A 20,770-nucleotide genomic window follows, 5' to 3' on the forward strand; every position below is an offset into this window, starting at 1 on the left:
TAAAAATATAATTCATGTAATTGCTCACCAAAGGCTGTCGTCCGGATGAAGCGGCCTTGCTGATGGTTGGAAACCAAGCAATTGGATGTTTATGAAGTTGGGTTGCAGGATGTGATTGAAGTTGGGTTGGTGGAAATGTTTGACGATTGTCAAGTAAATCTTCCTTTTGAATTTCAGGTAGCATAATTTTGACAGTATCGATGCTGAGAAAATGAAAAGTGTAATTTAGTAGTACAAAATACAAATAGTATTAAAATAATAATACATTGGGGTTTATGAGTATGTAAAGTTTACCCGATATTTGTTGAAGTGTTGTTGGTTTCTTTTTTCAACGGAGGATAGCATATTTCCTCCTCAGCAAAATTATAAATACGCATATGAAAAGTGTTAGTGTCATTGTAGTAGAAGTCAACTATGTGTTCGGATGTGAGACCATAGAAATTTACAATTTGTTTTACCCCATAAAACATGCCAACAGTTTGACCTAAATTTTTCAAAATAAGTTTAAACGTATTCCCGTTTGGGTCTGTTATGATGCAGTCGCCTACATCTATCTTACCATTTCAGTGTCTGTAAAAGTTAGCATTTATAAAAATCCGATCCTAACAATAACAAAACAATTGAACGAAGAATCAGTATTAATATTAATATTTGAATATACTGTTAAATCATTTATATCCAATTGCAAAGAAAAAATATAAAAAAAGATAACCTTATTTGGTGATAACGGACATCTGAACTGTTTCACTATGTTATCCATATCAGAATTCATAACAGGGTCCATTTTCTGCATTATAAATTTTTTTATTTAATATACAACATGCAACAAAGACAATACATGGGACGAACAAAACACTTTTACAGTCAATGTTTTCTTCATAATAACAGTATAAAAAATGATGAAAAACCCAAACTTACTGAAAGCTAAAACAACATACATTTAAGTGTTGTTAATATTTTTGTGTTAAGAAACAAAAGTTAAAAAAATAAAGTTCAAATATGAAGGGGTTTGGAATAAAATAGAATGATACAAGTAGATGTTGTTTACCGTTGCAAAGACAAAGGGGGTGAATTTCAGTGTTTGTCTTCAATGGATATTACCAATTTAGCAGAGGAAGACGAAGAAAAAATTGTTGTTTTAGCCTTTACGATGAGATGCTTTGTATGCCACTTCTGAAAATAAATTTCATTTTGTAGAACGTGTAATTATGGTGTTTTCATCGTGGTTTGGGCAGTTTCGAATTTGAAATGGTTACGTGTATGTATGCAAAGCACATGAAGGGTCACATGGGTTTATTAGCACTGATTTTTTGGTTTACATTTTTGTTTTTTAATCATTTATGTATAAAAAATACTGTATACGTATAAATTATTATTATATTTGTTAAATTTGATCATAATGTAGCATGTATTATATTTGAATTATTTAATATAAATATTATGTTAATACGTTTGTAATTTATTTAAATATTATTTAATTTTAATTTATAATATACAAGAGTTTTTGAACTTTATTATTTATAATTGTTTTTGTTATTTTAAATGTTTGACAATATTATTAAATTATTTGTTTTTCAGTTTCAATACTGATTGTTTGATTTAACGTTTCGATGTGTGTTAATGTTGGTTAACGCTTAATTTTAAAATTATAAATTCTTTATAAACTATTAATGAATACTTTATAAATAAAATTTTATTTAATATAAATTGGTTCAAATTCCATATGCAAATGAAATAATATAATATATATATATATAATAAAAAAAATTAAATTGATATATTATATACTGTATACATTACAAATACCAATTGATAACATGTTAAATAATTTATGCTAAACATTAACATACAATGGCTACAGGAAATAAACCAAAAAATTACAGTAAAAAAAGGGAAAAATTACATTAAGTTTAGGTTGAAAGAACTGTCTCTTCACAGACTATCATGTGGTGTTCAAATGGGAGTACATGGTCAAAAGTCGTATATTGTAATGTCTCGTCTATTGCATTCCATGTGGCCATACGTCCGGTTTCAGTGTTGACATATACAAGGCAATTCTCAGAAGAACAGGCGGGTAACATATACCCTGAAAAGTGATTACTGACCTGCATACATGTCAACTTAGACCAAGATGTGGTGACACCATATTCCTTCATTTCCCATATGTCCACCGTGTAGTCCCAGTTGTGATCCTGCATGACTGTACATAAAGTCAAACTGTCTCTTATATTTCTCAAACAACACAGCCTATAGTGTTCTAATTCAACTTCATCAGGAATACTTAGTTGATAAAATTTTGACTCAAATAAATTATAAGTCAAAATAACATCAGCATGTGTTTCATAGTTGAAAGTAATCCAGTGAAGAGAATCTCCAAAATACAGTCCCATACATCCCTCATGAACACAAACAGAAGGGTGTGAAATAGTCGAAAGGGAGTCATCTTCGAAATCCCTCCATGAATCATCATTCACAGAATACAGCAAACCGCGATGGGATGGATCTGTTTTACTAAGATAAATTTGAAGGACAACATAATTGTCTTCAGATCGGTCATAACCAAATCCATAGAAGTTCAGACCAAAGACATCACCGCAAATACTGTTTGTACCAGGTGCCCATGGAGAAAATGATCGACTAAATCCGGTAGAGAGATTCCAAATGAACATGGATGTAGGAACCGATATTAGTACGAGACCCCTACATGTACCAACGATTTTACTGTAGCGAATGGATTTGGCGATTGGTTTTTGAAGAATGCAACTCGCGAGTGGAGCAACAACAGGGTGCGTTACCTCTACGCATAGTATTTCATTTACGAAACAAGAGAAAAACATAATCTTTTTGGCCATTCTATTTTGTGCTACTGCTAGGGCATAGTGCCTTTTGGCCACCACAGATTCAGCAAACAAAGCAAACCAAACCTTACACACGGCTTTGGCTCTGCAAAATGATTTGGCTGGTCCCCGCAAAAATATCTCCGTTATTATCTCCAATGGAAGTGCCATTTTTAGTCTGATGTTCAGTGTACAAAATGAGACGACTGTATTGGTCCACAAGTGAGACAATGATGAGTAAGAAATGACGATGGTGATATTTATACAAAAATCACTTTTACGAACAGTGATAACCATAGTAGATAGAAGTTGCATCTCTTAGTTTCCAAACAGTGCAGTCCCTACGTGCGACGTCCGGTCAAGTACAACTCTTTGTTTAATTTATGCACCCCTTTATATACATTTATTTATTATTTTTTATTTTAACTAGATTTAAGTGGATGAGGTTGCAGGGTTTTTACTATTTAATAAATATAAAACTGTGTATTCCAGTAAAAAGATATTATTAAATAAATAAGATGTATAGAAGGGTAAATTTTAAATTTATTTTTGAATTATATACTGAAGTAATGAAACAAAATGACTTCAATTTGAGAATTTTAAGAGTAAATGTACAGAGAAAAAAAAAGTATTACTTAACATTAAAAATGTAATTTTTAATAATATTTTTAATATTCTATATTATTTTGTGTTTTAAAGTAATTTCCGAAAATCTTACAGAGATGACATGTCTGTCTCATAACACGTGTACTATTGTTAATACTGAACCGCCGTCCTTACTGCGTGTAACACTGTATGATTTGATTTTTACTTTATACTTCTGAAATCATAATTGGTTCTCGATTTGTTAACCGCAGTGATAGGAAGAAGAAATTTATTACATTTTGGCTTTACTGTCGATTGGCCTTATTATTATTATTGCTTTTTTACATCATTAATATCCAATTATCCATTTGGGTAAAGGGTTGTACCATTTTAGTGTAAAGTACGAACCGTTCATATTTGGTGTTTTCTGTGAAGGGTTTATTGTTGAAAAGAAGAGTCATTTTTTTTTTCAGAACAGAACCGTTCATACGAGACACAGTATTCATATTTCACCAAAAATATAAAACATTCAAACTGATATTGTATAAAAGTGTTGCGTTGGTTTGGATTTTATTCAGACTTCAGTTCATCCTTGTGTCATTCAGGTATGTCTGTATTCAGTCTCATTTGGAAATTTATTTTAAGTACAGAATCCAACACCATATATAATTGTTACTAAACAAACATTTTTGTTGACATTTTTAAGATGGCATCTTCATCGACATCTGTTAACAATGGGAAGTTCAAATACTGGTTTAAAACTTCGGGTTCAAAATTAACTTCAGGAGAGGTAATTCATATTATTTATAATGTTAAGTAACAGTGTTTACCAAGTGTTTTCGTTGTCAATGAAACTGTTTATTTTTCAATATACAGGATTCAATGAAAATATGCAAGTACTTTAACAAATTCTGGGGTCATCATCTGGTTACTGATTTATGTTATGCCATGGATCCGAATGGGAATGTCAGCACTCTTGAAATTTCTAAAAGAAAACATAAGCATTGGTTTAGAAGTGGCTGCACTCGAATGACAACTTTCTATGAAATGAAGACAGTGCATATTATTTTGATGCACTTTATAGGAAATAATTATTTCTATGTACGTATATTCAATGACAAATATGTTGAAATAGATTATCCAATTCCAAACGCATTCATAGACAGAAGTAGTATTGATTTTTCAACCAACTTTTGTCAAACATTCAAAACCAGCATAAATAAGGAACAGGTATTCATCATTTTATACTTAATCGTCTATAAATAAAATGTCTGCACTTGTCTGTATCAATATGTAATTTTATTTGTTGAAATTTTTCCTTTTATTAATTTATACCAGGATATATTGCCACTTGGAGGAACTTTTAATTTCTTTTGGCAAGATAAGATGAATGTTGGGGTTGCCGTCATTACTGATCCTGCAGGAAATGAATTTTCTTTGCAATTAGCATACGACTCAAGTGGAGTTGATTTCCAGTTGACTGGTGCTTTGCAACTAGTACAAAGTTATCATCTTAAAAACAATCATTTGGTTTGGATGCATTATTTGGAACATAATAAGTTCTTAATAAGGGTTTTTTCTGCAAGCAAATTTGAAATTAATTATGAAATTGCAAATGATGAAGAAAATTTACAACAGTTTATGGTTGACAAAAGTTGAATCAAAATAATTACTGAAGATGATTTATTTCAATTTGAACCCCTGGTGAGTTTTTTAACTAATAAAGTACTGACAAGTTTGTTAAATTTTAATTACTAATTTTCATGACTAATAGTTAAAATATGTTGTTGTTGCAGACTATTCCATGTGATGTGGTTACAGATTTTATCCCAGATGAACAACAACAAATAGTCATACAAGATGAAGAAGGTAAACAGTATTTGTGTCAACTTAAGGGAAGTTGTGATAAAAGGTACATGGGTGGAGGATGGTATGACTTCGTCTGCTCAAACAACTTTTTGGTGGACGATGTCCTTCAATTTTATTTTACTCATGATCCGAAAATACTATATGTACAAAAAGGGTAACGTTGTTTCTCTTCATTTGTAAGACATTGTGTATTACATGACTTTCTTTATGTCTTATAATTTGTAATGATTGACTTTACAATTATATTGTTAGGGTTTATAATCAAGTTGACTACATTAAATTAACATAAATTATACACAGAATATGTTTATATTTAACCACTGAATTTAAACATGCACACTACAATGAAATATTAATGAATTTGTCCATCTAAAAACAAAAGAAAATGTAATTAGTGGTATGTAACATATGCCTTTGAATGAATAATAATTGGAGCGCATAAAACAGTGAATGTTAATTGCATAAATAAATAAACACAACGTTGGGTGAGTTGAGTCGGAACTTTAACAATTAAACATAAAAACATATAGAATATGATAAACCAAACGAAACAGCGAATAAGCACGGTATGCAAAATGTTCGAAAACCAAAAACAAAAACATTTATCATGTTCTTCAAAATTCAAACAAAATATCCACCCACTACGGGGGAGTAGGATACATGTTTCAGACAATCATTCTTCTTCTTTTTCCTTGGCAGTTGTCAAATTTGCCATCTGTTGATTTAACAGACAAACCTCCATCTCCAGCTCCAGATTTTGATTCATTGTTTTTTCAAGTTGGTCCTCCAGGATTTGAACATTATAGTAGTTGTAGTCACGAATCTTTTTACCCGTTGCTGCTAGTAGTCGACGAATCAATGAAGCGGAAACATCCTCTTGAGCATCATAGTCATTTGGTGCAAATTTACCCAATGATACAAGGTTCCCAACATCAGTCGTAACCAATGTTCCATAGTATCTACGATACTCAACTCCTTCAACAATCTGTTTTCGCTCGACTGTGAAAATTGGCTCCGAATAACCACGAACGGAACATATGTGACACAACAATATTCTCATGCTTTGATGAACAAGAAACACATCAGAATTTGTGTCCTCTGCAATATCATGTGCCTTAAAACCTAAAACGAACATAAAAAAATTAAATATATAATTGCTTCTAATAAATAATATTTCTATAAATTAATGGAAAAATTCACCTTCTCCACTACTGGTTGATTCTTTTGGACATTTTCTGTGACCTTTATTTTCTTTTTTTTTTTTCTTCGGTGCGTTGTTTGTTGCAGTACATCATCCAAGCGGACCATGCTTCTTCATACGTTGCATATGATTTATGCTTGTTACCCTTGTAGCCCCTAACCTGTGATTCACATTCTTCCCAACAGTAATAAATTCCTGGGTTCCGTCCCTCAAAGACGACATAAACCTTTGGCTGAGAGCTGCTTGTACTCATGTTTTTGGTGTTCAATGAGGAGGACTCAACCTCACAATACACAACTAGCATTTATAATCAAATTATGACGTTGACAAATGCAAACATTATTTTATGTATAAATATTGTACAACATGTATATAATATAAAAAACCATCAACCCATATCATTTCATATTTTCTTTTCCCATCTTATTTGGTCAATGACAAAACCAAAAAAAAAGGTGTACACACTGGAGAACGAATTTGAAAGTTAAAACAATTGCAAAAGAGAAATGATTCAGCTTCCGAATCGTTTCTCCGAATTTTTGTCCCAACAATTAAAATAATAATAATTTTTAATAAATTTATTATAAAATAATTATTTTATAATAAATTTATTAAAAAATATTATTATTTTAATTGATCGGAGGATGAGTCGGAAGAAATTTCAGACTCTGTATTTAAACTCATTGTAAAACCATTGTCATCATTCAATACAAATGAAACTTGAATCCACGAGTATGCGGGGACTACCTTCTGCGGATGAAGTTGTCACATAATCATGACAATACAAATGATTTGATGTCCTCGGGTTGTTCTCCATCTTGAAAAAATATATCATATATGTATTATACATCGTACCTTAATAATACATTAATATCATCTATTATAATTAAATACTTGAATATTAATATTTCCTAAATACATTTTACTTATTCTTTGCTGCTAATTTCTTAAATTTATAATATAAATAAATTTAACACTTGTAATAATTTTTAATTAATTTATTTGAATATTTTATTAATATTAATTTATTTTTAAATTTGATTATTCTGTCACATATAACTAAAATTTGTAATGAAAATTTACCTTTTCATTATTAATTTTTAATTCATGTTTTATATTTATTGATGTTATATTAATTTTTAATGTTAAATTTTTATTATATTAAATTTTTTTTGAAATATTATTTGTTGACATAACTTAAAGTACCAAAACCTATTAATTTTCATGATACCATAATATATCCTGTTTATATAATGTGTATCTATACAAATAATGTTATTTATTATATTCATTAAAATAGTATAAAATGTACTATAACATTACGTTTGAAATTATTAAACAATAAATTCAACCAAAATTTGTTAAACTGTTAACAGTTGTACAACCTATGAAATTTAAATTTTAATAAACTTGTTTAATTTAGTTAACACGTAGTAATATAGTTCTGCTGTTGTGCAATATGAGTGTCTTAAGTGTTAATTTACTTGACTTGTGTTGTGTAGCACATGTTGCCTATCATTGTCTTAAAATACATACCAAACGCATGTCCTATTTCGCGCCTTCTGATCTTTTATTGCTGCATGACGTGACTACTCACCACCATCTGACTGCTGACCAGGGACATGCCGCATCAACTAACTTATGACCAGCTTTTGACCAACCATTCCATTCAAACTCATTAATGTATTTCATTCTCTATTTATACATGATGCATCTCATTCTCTCCACCAACTCTTCCTCCTTTGGTTTGCGTTAATTTCGTCTTCTCCGGTAGACTTCGTTGCTGTGAGTTTTATTTTGTAACACTTTATGTTATGTATATAATCTTTATATGACATTAATATAAGTTATTCATAGTTGTTTTATATTTTCTGAATATATTTGTATTCTTCGTTTGCAGGTTACAAAAAACTATCATCTATTTACTACTACTTTTTACACGTAAGTATAATATAAAAATTATATATTCTCGTAACGTTTATCCTCACATTAATGGTTTAATGAAATGTGATGTATGTCAAGCAAATTTTAAAATACAAAACTATATTTATTATAACGAATATTCTTACGAAATTCGTACTTAATTTATAAACCATAAACATAAAATAATTCTAAATTCACTTTTTACATTTCAGTATAAAAAATATGTCTTTTGCTATATATAAGTTATATTTCAAGTTAAGATAAATAACATATGTGATGACAACTTTAAATAATTTTTAATAAAATTCCTCAGCATACTCAAAATATATTATTTTACACATATTATAAACTATATGACTTTAATTAATTCAAATAAAAGTACATACCGTGTTAAATTTAATTAATAAAAACTATAAATATCATAAATATATATATATAGTGAACGACTGAACGTAGTTATTAAATATTGTAAATAAAAACCATACATCAAATTTAATATCTAAACCCCAAATTCAATAACTTCATAAATAGTAAATAATTTACAAAATTTATAAATATTATTAGAATCATATTTGTTTTTCTTTTATATTAGAAATGTCTCGTAGAGGAGTCGATTACGTACCAGACAGCGATGAGGACGAACACTTAGTTCCCTCAGAGGAAGAAATCATACATCAACAACTACTATCTGAATGGAGAAGGATTAGGGCAGGTAAGGAAGTGGCTGAGGCTACACAACAACAACCATTGTCTCCATTATCACCACCACCAGAGGAACTTGGAGATGACAATGATGACGACACATTTACCTCATGTAACATAGCCACTGTTATGCCTGGACCTGCTGGTTTGGTTGAAGCTGAGATCAGGAACAGGCAGTCTGATAATCCTTTGACAACGCAACAACTGCATTCAAATATTGCCCGACTTGCCAACATGGCCTTCAACATTAAACCCTGGCGTTATGCTCTTCATTATGTCATATCCAGAGGTTTTTTCCATTATTCACCTCTGTCTCTTTAAATATTCCAACGCACTTTCAAATTATTATTTTTTGTTTATTAACAATAGGGCTACCAGAAGTGACACCATTGATTAACATAGACCATAATTTAGAAAGAGTTCCAACTGTTGTTGCTTTTGTCGACTCCATGACCCCAACAGGCAAGGGCAATTATACAATCAATTTGAAGGTACCAACCCTAAACTTTGGTAAACTTAATACAATCTATTCATTTTAATTATAACATTATCTTTCATTTAGGACCCAACTGCAACGATTGGGGCAAGCTTACATTATAAAGCAAAAGAACACCCACAATACGGCCACCACATTGTCGTTGGTTGTGTTTTAGTTTTGAAGCAGGTAATATTTGTACTATAACAAAATATATGAAATTAATTTTACTTAATTGTTCAATTAATTTATTTCAGTTTTGTTCAGATAGTCATCTTTGCACCAGCGCGTATTCGTGGTCCATACTTTTTGAACATAACACAAAATAATGTGCAACGGGTGAGTATACGCACTGAAAGTATAACTTAATAACATTTTAATATTTAATATAAATCAGTTAATATTTTTTTGTAATTGTTTGTTCCATGTTTGTTTCAGGTCATTCAAAAGGATATATGATTTAATGATCATAACATTAATGGATTTTAAGACTATGTTGTTTTTTAATGTCGATCACTATAACTTAATGTTTTATTTTCATTATTAACTTTTCATTTTCTGCGAATTTATTATTAAATATTACTAAAATTGTCATATGCTGCCTTACAAAGTCATGAATAGTGCATTGTACATGTGTGTACTCTTAATTGAAGTATGTAGTTACGGAAATGGATCCCCTGACTTTGTGGAGGGAAAGTTAGGGTAACTTAATACATTTCAACCGTTAGATTTGTAATAAATGATCACATTGTCACACGTGTACATTTAAGTTAAAATATATATTGTACAGGTGTCACAATCTGATTTATTTTTATACATCTAACGGTTGAGATGTATTAAGTTACCATAACTTTCTTTTCCCAAAGTCAGAGAATCCGGATCCGTGTAGTTACCCTAATTTATATCACTAAAGCCTTTAATGTTAACAAATAATTTAATATATATTATTACAACATATATAAATTTAATATGTTTTATTTAACAATTGTATTTTTAATATTTTACTTCCAAAAATAACCAATATTATATATTCATAAAAACATAAAATTTCAATAATAAAATTCCATAACTAAAAAACTTTTATTCTAAACAGTATAAATTAATAATTTGTATGTAGCGTTTAACATTTACGGTTTCTCATAATAATGACTTGTTTGTATAAAATGTTATATATATATTTTTTTAAAAATACAAATTTTGTTATAATAAATAAATTACCAATTCATTTACCAAATGGCAAAAATATTGTATTTCATTCTTCTATCAAATTATTGTTATATTAATTTTTATTATAAACTGTTATATAAAGAAGTATCATAATGAAAAATTGTACATTTTTAGACTACAAAAATCAAATTAATATCAAATTTGTTATCTATCAGACACAAAATTTTCACTATTTAAAATTATAATTTTCATCTATTTATATTAACTTTTATCAAACTAAATTCATATACTAAAACTTGTCAAAACGGAACCCCAAGCAAAGCAGGTTAATGATGGACGGTGTTACGTCGTTTGATGAACGTTTTACTTTCCCGAGGAGCCTCATTAAATTGCCAACACAGCTGTTTCCCTCCCTCTCATGAATATGTTTGCGTGTCAACAAAATAAATGAACAACTTACAACATCACTGAAGGCTTTTTGGAAATTATAAAATAAATTAAACAACACTACTCTGTTGTCATTAGACACATGTCATGCATATAGTTCTACATTGCTTACTTAACATTATTTATTGTATTTTCAGTTTTCACTAACAACATTATCTACTTTCTTTCTCACCGCCTACTATGTCACCAGATTCTTTATCACCATCACTGACTGTAACTCCGACCAATTTATTTTGTTTATTTTGACGGCAAAAATACCGGATTTTACTTCTCGTCCATGGATTCTAAGTTTCTAACCAAGAACTACATGCCTACGAAGCCATCACAAACAAATCATTCACCACATATCACGCATCTGAAGCTGAATGCCTAAAATATTCTTCAAACAAACCTCATGCAAACTCTTCACCAATATACAACAATACGCCCTTCAAACAAACCGCTCCTACTTCAACACACGGTAATACATGAAATTTAAATACTTTTATTATATATATATATATATATATATATGTTTATATCGTTACGTTCTTTTATTTACAATAATTTATTCTTTTTGTTTACCCGCAAAGGTTCCAACTTTTAATTGTTTCATAATTTTATTATAAAATAACATATTTTTCAATATATTTATTAAACTATCTTATTATGTTTTTTAATTTATTTGTTTCTAAAATCATTTGCAAAATTATTCCAAAAGTATATCCATATTAATGAAAAGAGGAATGCTATATCCTCCAAATTCGAAACGAAATCACTGAATCAACTATTAAAATATTAATTTTTTTAATAAATTTATTATTAAATCATTATTTAATTTAATTTTTTATAATTTAAGTTAATTTTTCTAATGAAAATATTATCATTCTCTCTCATCAAGGGAAGCGTCACCAATCACCATATCACAGTACCTGTCACAAAAGATTAGATCAATTAAATAAATTAATAAATTTAATTATTACGCTTTACGGTACAAAAATAGCACACATTTGTTACAAAATAATAATATCACTGCTGCTTGCAATAAATTCTTCCCTCAGTGCATCTCAAACATTCAATCAACTATTAATGCATTTCATTATTAAGCCTAAGTCTAGTTTTTTTTATTTTTAATAAAATCAAATCTCAATTACGATAAATAAGCACACTTATATTCCTTTACACACAAATAAACTACATTCTTCACCACTTGCTATGGCTTCTCCTAATGCCAACCGCATGAACATAAAACCAACTACTATTGAAATGGCAGGGCCTTCAACAAAAAAAAGTCCAACCATTACCTCGTCAGCAAATGCTGAAGCCTTTGAAACTACTTCCACTTCTTTTGGGTTAGTTTAACAATGCATTTATTGTAAATCACTTATATTCATTCATGGAAGTTGGATGCTTCCTAAACAATACTTTTTATACAGGCCAATAGAAGTTATTGCTCTAACGAATAATCCTGACACAACCAACCAACATGAAAATCATTCCAAGGTAATACTCTTTATTCTACTACATCTCAAAAATCGTTGTCATTATGTACATATATATGCTCAAATCATTTAATGTTTGATTTTGTAGACTGCACTTGAACTACTACTTCTTGACAAAACTATTCAGGCCATATACTCCGCAACAAAACTCATTTCTAACATCACTCAGGTTTGCCATCAAACATTTTATAATTTTTTCTTTACGCAACAACCTCAATCATATATACTAACTTCATTTTTTTACAAACTTCTTTTATAGGGTGTTAATGACCGTCTGCAGGAAATGGAGAAAAAACAAAATGAAATACATACGAAGCTTGCAAAGATTGAGTCTCAAATTAATATTACAAGAGACATAACTATGACTGCAATTTCTCGCTCAATGAATGTTCAACAAAATTCTCCAACATTAACAACAACAATTCCAGATACTGGACTGAACACCACACCTAAGCGAATATATTCTCGGAATTCATCTCCATTGACAAAGCAATCCCAACGGAAATTTATCAATCAGTCACACATTTTGAATCAAGTTGATACAAGACCAAGTAAGCGTAAGATGATTGGTAAAAGCATTTTGAGCAATAACAATATAGTTGGATATTCATCTTCGAACAAGACGAATGCAATTCAACTGGAAGTTCATCATCGTCAGTCAACCCAACCACCCAACTACAATGAAAATAGTAGTTTTTCCATTCCACTCAAACGGAAGGTCGTATGTATACTTAACTTTACATTTACTTTATAATACATTCAATTACTTGTCAATGAAATTAGTTTTTTCATTGCACTAAAACTACAATTCCTGTTTTTTTAGCCAACAATTAACGAAGGCTCATTGGAGTCAGCGTTGCCATCCAATGTATACAAAAACTTGACATTTAACGACTCAGCTGCACAAACCAATGTTAAAAACCCTAACATACCAACTGAGTTAACACAGGATGCAAAAAAGCAGGTTCAACAACCAAACAAGACAGATGTGCAAGATATACCATCAAGTGATGATGAGTTAGATGGTCTCCTTGCTGTAGGGCACATTTTGCCACGGGTAAAAATCTTTACATTTACAATTTTTTTTTTAATTCAACTCCTCTAACACATGTCTATTGCAGAAAATCAACTCAATTTTTAGGCCTACCCAAGACATGGCATTAACAAAAGAAGAATTACTACTTTACACCTATATTTTTTACCCTGACTATAAACTCAGGTTACCATTTTCATAACTCTTTCATAATGTATTAAATATTTACAACTACAATTTTTTTATTTTTTGTTTACTTATTTTTCTATTTTTTTTGTTCTAGTGAAGTACTCCTAAAAATGAATTACACAGAGGTTACAAAACAACAATTACAATGTTTAAGTCTTAGAAATAAAATCAAACGTCAGGTATACGTATAAATTTAATATTTCATAATGTTTAATCATTTACAACATTACTCATTAGCCTTTCTGCTCTCTAACCTCATTAGGTTGTTGCTTGGATGTCAATGAAGATCACTCATATGCAGGACAAGATTACTGACCAAACCATTTGGTCTCTTCCTCCTGAATTTGCGGTAACCTTTCATTGTTATTATTTTTCTAACAATTCTTTTTTTTTTTCAACTCCACAACCAAATACAGTTTACTTTTCTTTTCTGACTAATAATTTTCACAATTTGTAAATATTATCATATAACTTTTACACTAAAATACTGTAAATTTAATTATCATTTCTTTTTAATGTACAATTATCAACTTTATATAACATCTATTATCAACATTTTCATCATTAATTTTCCTTCCTTACTACACCTAATAACATGTATCCAAATTGTCATATTTCCAGAGAGCTATCATTGAAGGAGACACAATTGAAGACCTATTGGAAACATATGCCAAACATTGGATGAAACCATATAAAAAATTAAAATATGTATACTGCATTCCATATTTCTTTCAAATCAAATACAAAACTATTTATTTAACTACATTTAAATACAATATTTTTGTGTTCATAGATATATGTGCCAATTGAGGAATATAGCGGACACTGGTATTTGATGGTTCTTAGCTTAGAAGACAATGTAATATACCATTTGGATTCTTTTCTGAAGGAGGAAAGAATGGCTGGTAGACGTCACAACATGATGCGAATAGTATGTCAGAATTAACTCCAAATAAATCAACCATCCTAACTTCACTATCAATTTGTTACATACTATTTTCCTCTTTCAGTCCAACGTCATAATACAAATGATGGAATCAAGTTTTTATCCTCAACATTTTGTTAAAGAATTAGTACATGGAGAAAGCTGGGAGATTTTGCAAGGAAAAGCAGTTCCAAATTGTGGACATAGGTAACCAATACTATTTTACTTTACATTTTTTTTTTCGTAATGAATTTTATATTCACAAATTCTTTTTCCAATGCATAACAGTAACAACTCTATTATTTGGGTTTTACAATGGATGGATATTGAATATGCATTTCAACCAAACTTAATCAAAGTGGTGAGCAAATAATGCAATACATTTGAAATTTCATTTTATTTTACTTATGCATATTAATATATGTCAAACAATGTAACATTTTCAGAGCCTTGATGAAGAAACTGTTCGAATGAAAATTGCGTTAGATTTGGTTTCCGGTGATCATAATGAATGTAAACGCACCATCCACATCAAAGCTGCAGAATTCTGTCAAAGTATTGGACTATCATAACTTCAATTCAACAAAACAACTTGACGAATGAACCTACACCTTTCGGATTAATATCATCGGCTGGGCTGCACATTTTTTTATCCTTATTCTGCAACAAAAAAATTGTATCACTTGGCCCAATTATTTTTTGATTCCTTTTTTGGATACATATATTGCAACAGATCCAATGTAATTCTATCTTTCTTCGCAACTTTCTAAGACTCACCCAAAAATAATCACATTTTTGTGTTTCATATTTTGTGATTTATATTATGCAATTAATCAAATATAATTATAATTTTAATGTACTATTTAAACATGATTTTTATTATATTCTACATCCAAAAACACACGAATCCATTTTTAATCACATGCTTTTAATAAGTATTCCATACTGACATTATTAAACCAGTATTTATGCAATTAACAACTTCCAATCAATACCTAAACACCAATTTCATCTGCTACAAACATGCACAAATCCATACACGGTTACCAACTATCAAAATTTAACAAACCAATATATTCTAAATCTAACATACACTAATCACATTCAATTCTCCACATCACCCAAAATACGTGCAACCAGCACTGTCATTTGTAAATGTTTTACATCCTAAATGATCTTCAACTAAAACCACATACTAACTTAAACCACACCTTACAACACAAATGACCATAACTATAACATATCTATCATGTTTCACATAACCAAACCAAAAAATTTATACTTCCCATACCAAATCCATACTAACTAATCTGTTCAATTTCACGTTTCAACAAATAAACATAGAATATCAACTAACAAATACATATTTTCATTTCATCAAACTGCTACATATCATTTATAATTCCTAATCAATGGTTCTTTAAGCAGACAAATATAATGAACCTGAGTTTTAAACACCATTCTCCTTAAACCATGAATTCATTTGGCCACGACTCTTGTAATTATTAATTACAGACCTCAAAATAACGTATTCTGCTACACATGTCATTCATCAACTATGACAAAATTTGTATTCTGCTAACAAACCCAACATTCTACAACAATTCACAACATTAAGGATTACACAAACACCACAAACACCTAACCATCACCACCACCTCCTCATAAAGTCTACCTACTTAGTCCACCTTCTTTAAGCTGCAGCTGTGTCTCTGCATTCTCTGCTTCAACTAATCAAATTTTGTGTTTAACAATCTATGGGGCCACATACAGCAATACAAACGTATACACACAAAATCAGGGATCAACTAAACCAAAAAAGGTATAACAACCACATATGCTATCTTCAAATTACAATTTAAAAAAAAGGTATAACAACCAAACAAAAATGTTAAGAAACAACTAAAACAAAAAATCCCCAATATTGGATGTTCACCTTCTTTAAGCTGCAGCTGTGTCTCTGCATTCTCTGCTTCAACTAATCAAATTTTGTGTTTAACAATCTATGGGGGCACATACAGCAATACAAACGTATACACACAAAATCAAGGATCAACTAAACCAAAAAAGGTATAACAACCACATATGCTATCTTCAAATTACAATTTAAAAAAAAGGTATAACAACCAAACAAAAATGTTAACAAACAACTAAAACAAAAAATCACCCATCATCAATCCGCTATTCAGACTCCACAATCAACAAACCCTTTACCTCAAATCTCCGCCTCACGGAAAGCAAAATACCGACCAATAATGCATAATGCCTTTGTCATTTGCAAAACACTTCGTTCTTTACAACCCATTTATTTAGATCTAAAAAATCACTCAAACGGATGTTCACAGGGGTTGCTAACTGCGACAAACAAAACACCACCACCGTCAGCCGCCCTACTTCAACCATGTCACTCAAACGGATGTTCAAAGGGGTTGCGGACTGCGACAAACAAAACACCACCACCGTCAGCCGCCCTACTTCAACCATGGTTGCCAACAAACTACCCAGACAATCGTAACACCCCCACCTGCTAAATGAAACCCTAAACACAATACAAAATGTCCCTCAATAAAAAATTTCAAGGGACTACTCTGCAATTGTTAAAACTTACTCATTAAATTAAATCTCAACCGTTTACTTTTCTTAACACTTAATCTACGGTCATTATTCATTCACCACCCATGCACCACTTCTTTAAATGGTCCGTCAGAGAATTTACCTCAAATTATACCTACTAAGTACTAAAGTAAGATGTGCATGGTTTACAATCTATAACGTTATACAATAATTAAGGGACAAATTGTATTTATTTTTTATTTGGAAATATGGATTCATACCAAGCGAAAATAGATTATTTAATATGCATGTGTCAATTTTATTAAAAGCACTTGTGTAGTCATTTTTCCATCTAGATGTTCTTATTGACTTCGTGACTGGGTTTTGCAATGTATTGCATTAGCAGTTGCATTTCTCATGTGAGCAATGGACGTGATACAATATTTTTCACATGGTTTCTACTAAAAAATTGTGCTTATTTATTAATTTATTTTCAAGTGTATTCCGGGTGAATTCCACTTTCTAAAACAGAACACATTTGATGGTATACGTGAATCAAGAGGATGTGATAACGAGATATGCTATATATATATACACACATATTTTTTTTCCCTGGTCCCAGAAGTAGAAGAACATGGTGAAGGCAGAGACACTGTGGAAGGTGTAGGTTTCGCAGTTGGGGAGGTGGATGACGAGGACCCTCTTGGAAACGGAAGAGAGGGACTGCAAGAGGGAGAAGAAGGGTTGGCGGAGGGTGGTGGAGGCTTGGAACTTGGAAGGAAGGGAGAAGGTGGGAGGGGAAGGGAAAGAGGGGAGTTGGAAGTCATGAATGTGGATGTTGGAGAGGTGAGCTGCCTTGGGAACGGAGGAGGACTTTTTAGCAGATGAAAAAAAATGTGAAATTATACATGCGGATACGAGAAATGCATCATATTGCAAACAATCAATAAAAGTTATTTCTGTATTTAATTAGTGTAATTAAATTTATTAAATGCTAATAATTTATATATATATATATATATATAATTAATGATAAAAATTTGAATTTAACATGTATAATGACATAATTATCCCTATAAAAAAGCAGTGAAAAAAAATTATAAACTATATTAAATTTAATAATATTAAGATAATCTGTAAATGAAATATTTAATTTCTCTCCTAAATCCTCCCTTCCTAAATCTCTACCTCCTATATCATCCTAAACAAACATGATGTTAAAAATATATTGGAGAAAAGAGTTTTTTTTTTTTTTTTAAATTTTATTTGAAACGGATGAAAAGAATACAATAAAACTGTCTTAACAAGTGGATACAAATGCTTCAAAAAAAAAACAAGTGGATACAAAATGTAATATTTATTTTATATAATATTAATATTTTAATCTGTATATTTTATTGATTAAATATTTATTATATATAACTAAATTTTATAATAAATTATATATACAAATAAAAATTATATTTAAAATTTATATAAATAGATATTTTTAAATATAATTTACAATAAATAATTTATATTATGATACAATATTAACTTTAATTAATGATAATTTATTTTAAAAATATTAAATTTTAATTCATAAATAAATATGAATTTTTTTTACTACATTAGAAGATTCATAAAATACTAGGCCAAAAAAGATTCTTGATACTTGTTCGTTGATTATAGAGTGTAGATTAAGGGGGTGTATTGGATTAGGATTTTAAAGGACTTTTTTAGTTAAAAAAAATCCTGCGGATTTTAAAAGACTTTGCAGGATTTATAAGACTTAAAATCAGGATTTTAATGGATTCTGCAAGACTTTTAAATCAGGATTTTAATGAATTTTGTGGGATTTTGTGGATTTTGTAGAATTTTTGTAGAGCTTTGACATTTGATAAGATTTTAAAAAAAATTCATACATTCAAATTTAAAAAGAGTCAAAGACAAAAATAATAAAAAAAAAACAATAATGTCTAGATAAATAATAATAATAATAATAATAATAATAATAATTGTCCATAATATCCTATCCTCTTTTTATAGCATCTACTATCAATTGTAACAATTCATCGGAATTCTCCTTATTCCAAGCTTCATATTTTTTTCTCTTTTCCTTTTCCTTTATTATTTCCTTGTGAATCTCCCATTTGAATTACTAAAACAATATATGTTGAAAACTAGTTATATAAATAATTATGGATAAGAAACAAAATCAATAAAATTATATTATTATTTTTATAAGCACACCAATCATACAAGATCGAATATATCTTGGCTATCCCAATGGATCAAATACCTCAGCCATTATAAAAAAAACATGCAAAAACAGAAATATAGAAACATAAGATAATTTTTTATATAAAAAAAATCAGTATATTTGATACTGGAAAAATATTTAGATATATAATTTTTTTTATATAAACGGAAGTATTTAGATATAGAGAATATATATATATAATTTTAGTTATATATTATATGATAATTTTTAACGATATTTATAAATATAAAATATTTTAACAATATTTTCTTTTTTAAAAAAAAATAAGCTAATGAAGGCATAAATCCTAAACCCTAAAAAATTAGATACTACAATGTCTTATGTTAATTTTCTTTTTTTAAAATATAAAAAAAATCCTAATTTTACAATATAAAAATAAAAAGAAAAATTCATAATAAATAAAATAAAATAATTGTTGAGTCATAAAATGAGGAGGGAAAAGAGTAACAAATTAAGGGAAGGAGAGATATCGCAATTTTTATGCTGAGAGGGTTCTTCTCCCAATTAAGATCCATTTTCATCTCATTCTACTCACAGAAACCCTAACAAATTCATCTTATATATATATATATATATATATATATATATATATATATATATATATTGTAGAGATTATGATATCAATTTCATCTTTCACCTTTTTCTTTTCTTGACGTGTGTTATAAAAAAAATTATCACTTGAAAGTTAAAATTTTAATCATTTTTTTGTGTTATATAAAGGAACAAATTCAACTACATAGAATAAAATAAAGCAAGTCAATTAAAGAGAACGAACAGAAAAATATAACAAGTGAATGACACTATCATTTACATATCAGAGTTTTACAAAATAGGGGAATGAGATGAGAACAGTACTACAATATTATATATGAGCAATGAACAATAGTGCAGTATTATTAGTAGAGAAAAAAATGGAGAAGACAGGAGCATAGAAAAAAAATATGAAAAAATCACTTAAAAATTCTTGAAACACTTGAAAAGTCACTTCAAACAATCTTTCAAAATCCGATGGGTTTGGATGGGATTGTTTTATGAATCTGGTATTTATAAATAACACTAGAAAGTCTTTCAAAATCCCTCTCATACAACAATCCTTTAAAATTCTTATATTTTTGAATAC

The 20,770-nt window shown here is 29.3% G+C and overlaps 1 protein-coding gene across 1 annotated transcript; it reads right to left on the reverse strand.

The window, feature by feature from the left end:
* Positions 1 to 1,910: 1,910 nt before the first annotated feature.
* LOC145952314 (F-box/kelch-repeat protein At3g23880-like) lies at positions 1,911 to 3,008 on the reverse strand. The gene has a single exon (XM_083064655.1). The coding sequence runs from the start codon at positions 3,006 to 3,008 to the stop codon at positions 1,911 to 1,913; it is 1,098 nt and encodes a 365-aa protein (XP_082920781.1).
* Positions 3,009 to 20,770: the final 17,762 nt, after the last annotated feature.

This window comes from Cajanus cajan, chromosome 10 (assembly GCF_000230855.2).
Source record: "Cajanus cajan strain Asha chromosome 10, NIPB_CcT2T_4, whole genome shotgun sequence".
NCBI classification, from domain to species: Eukaryota; Viridiplantae; Streptophyta; class Magnoliopsida; order Fabales; family Fabaceae; genus Cajanus; species Cajanus cajan.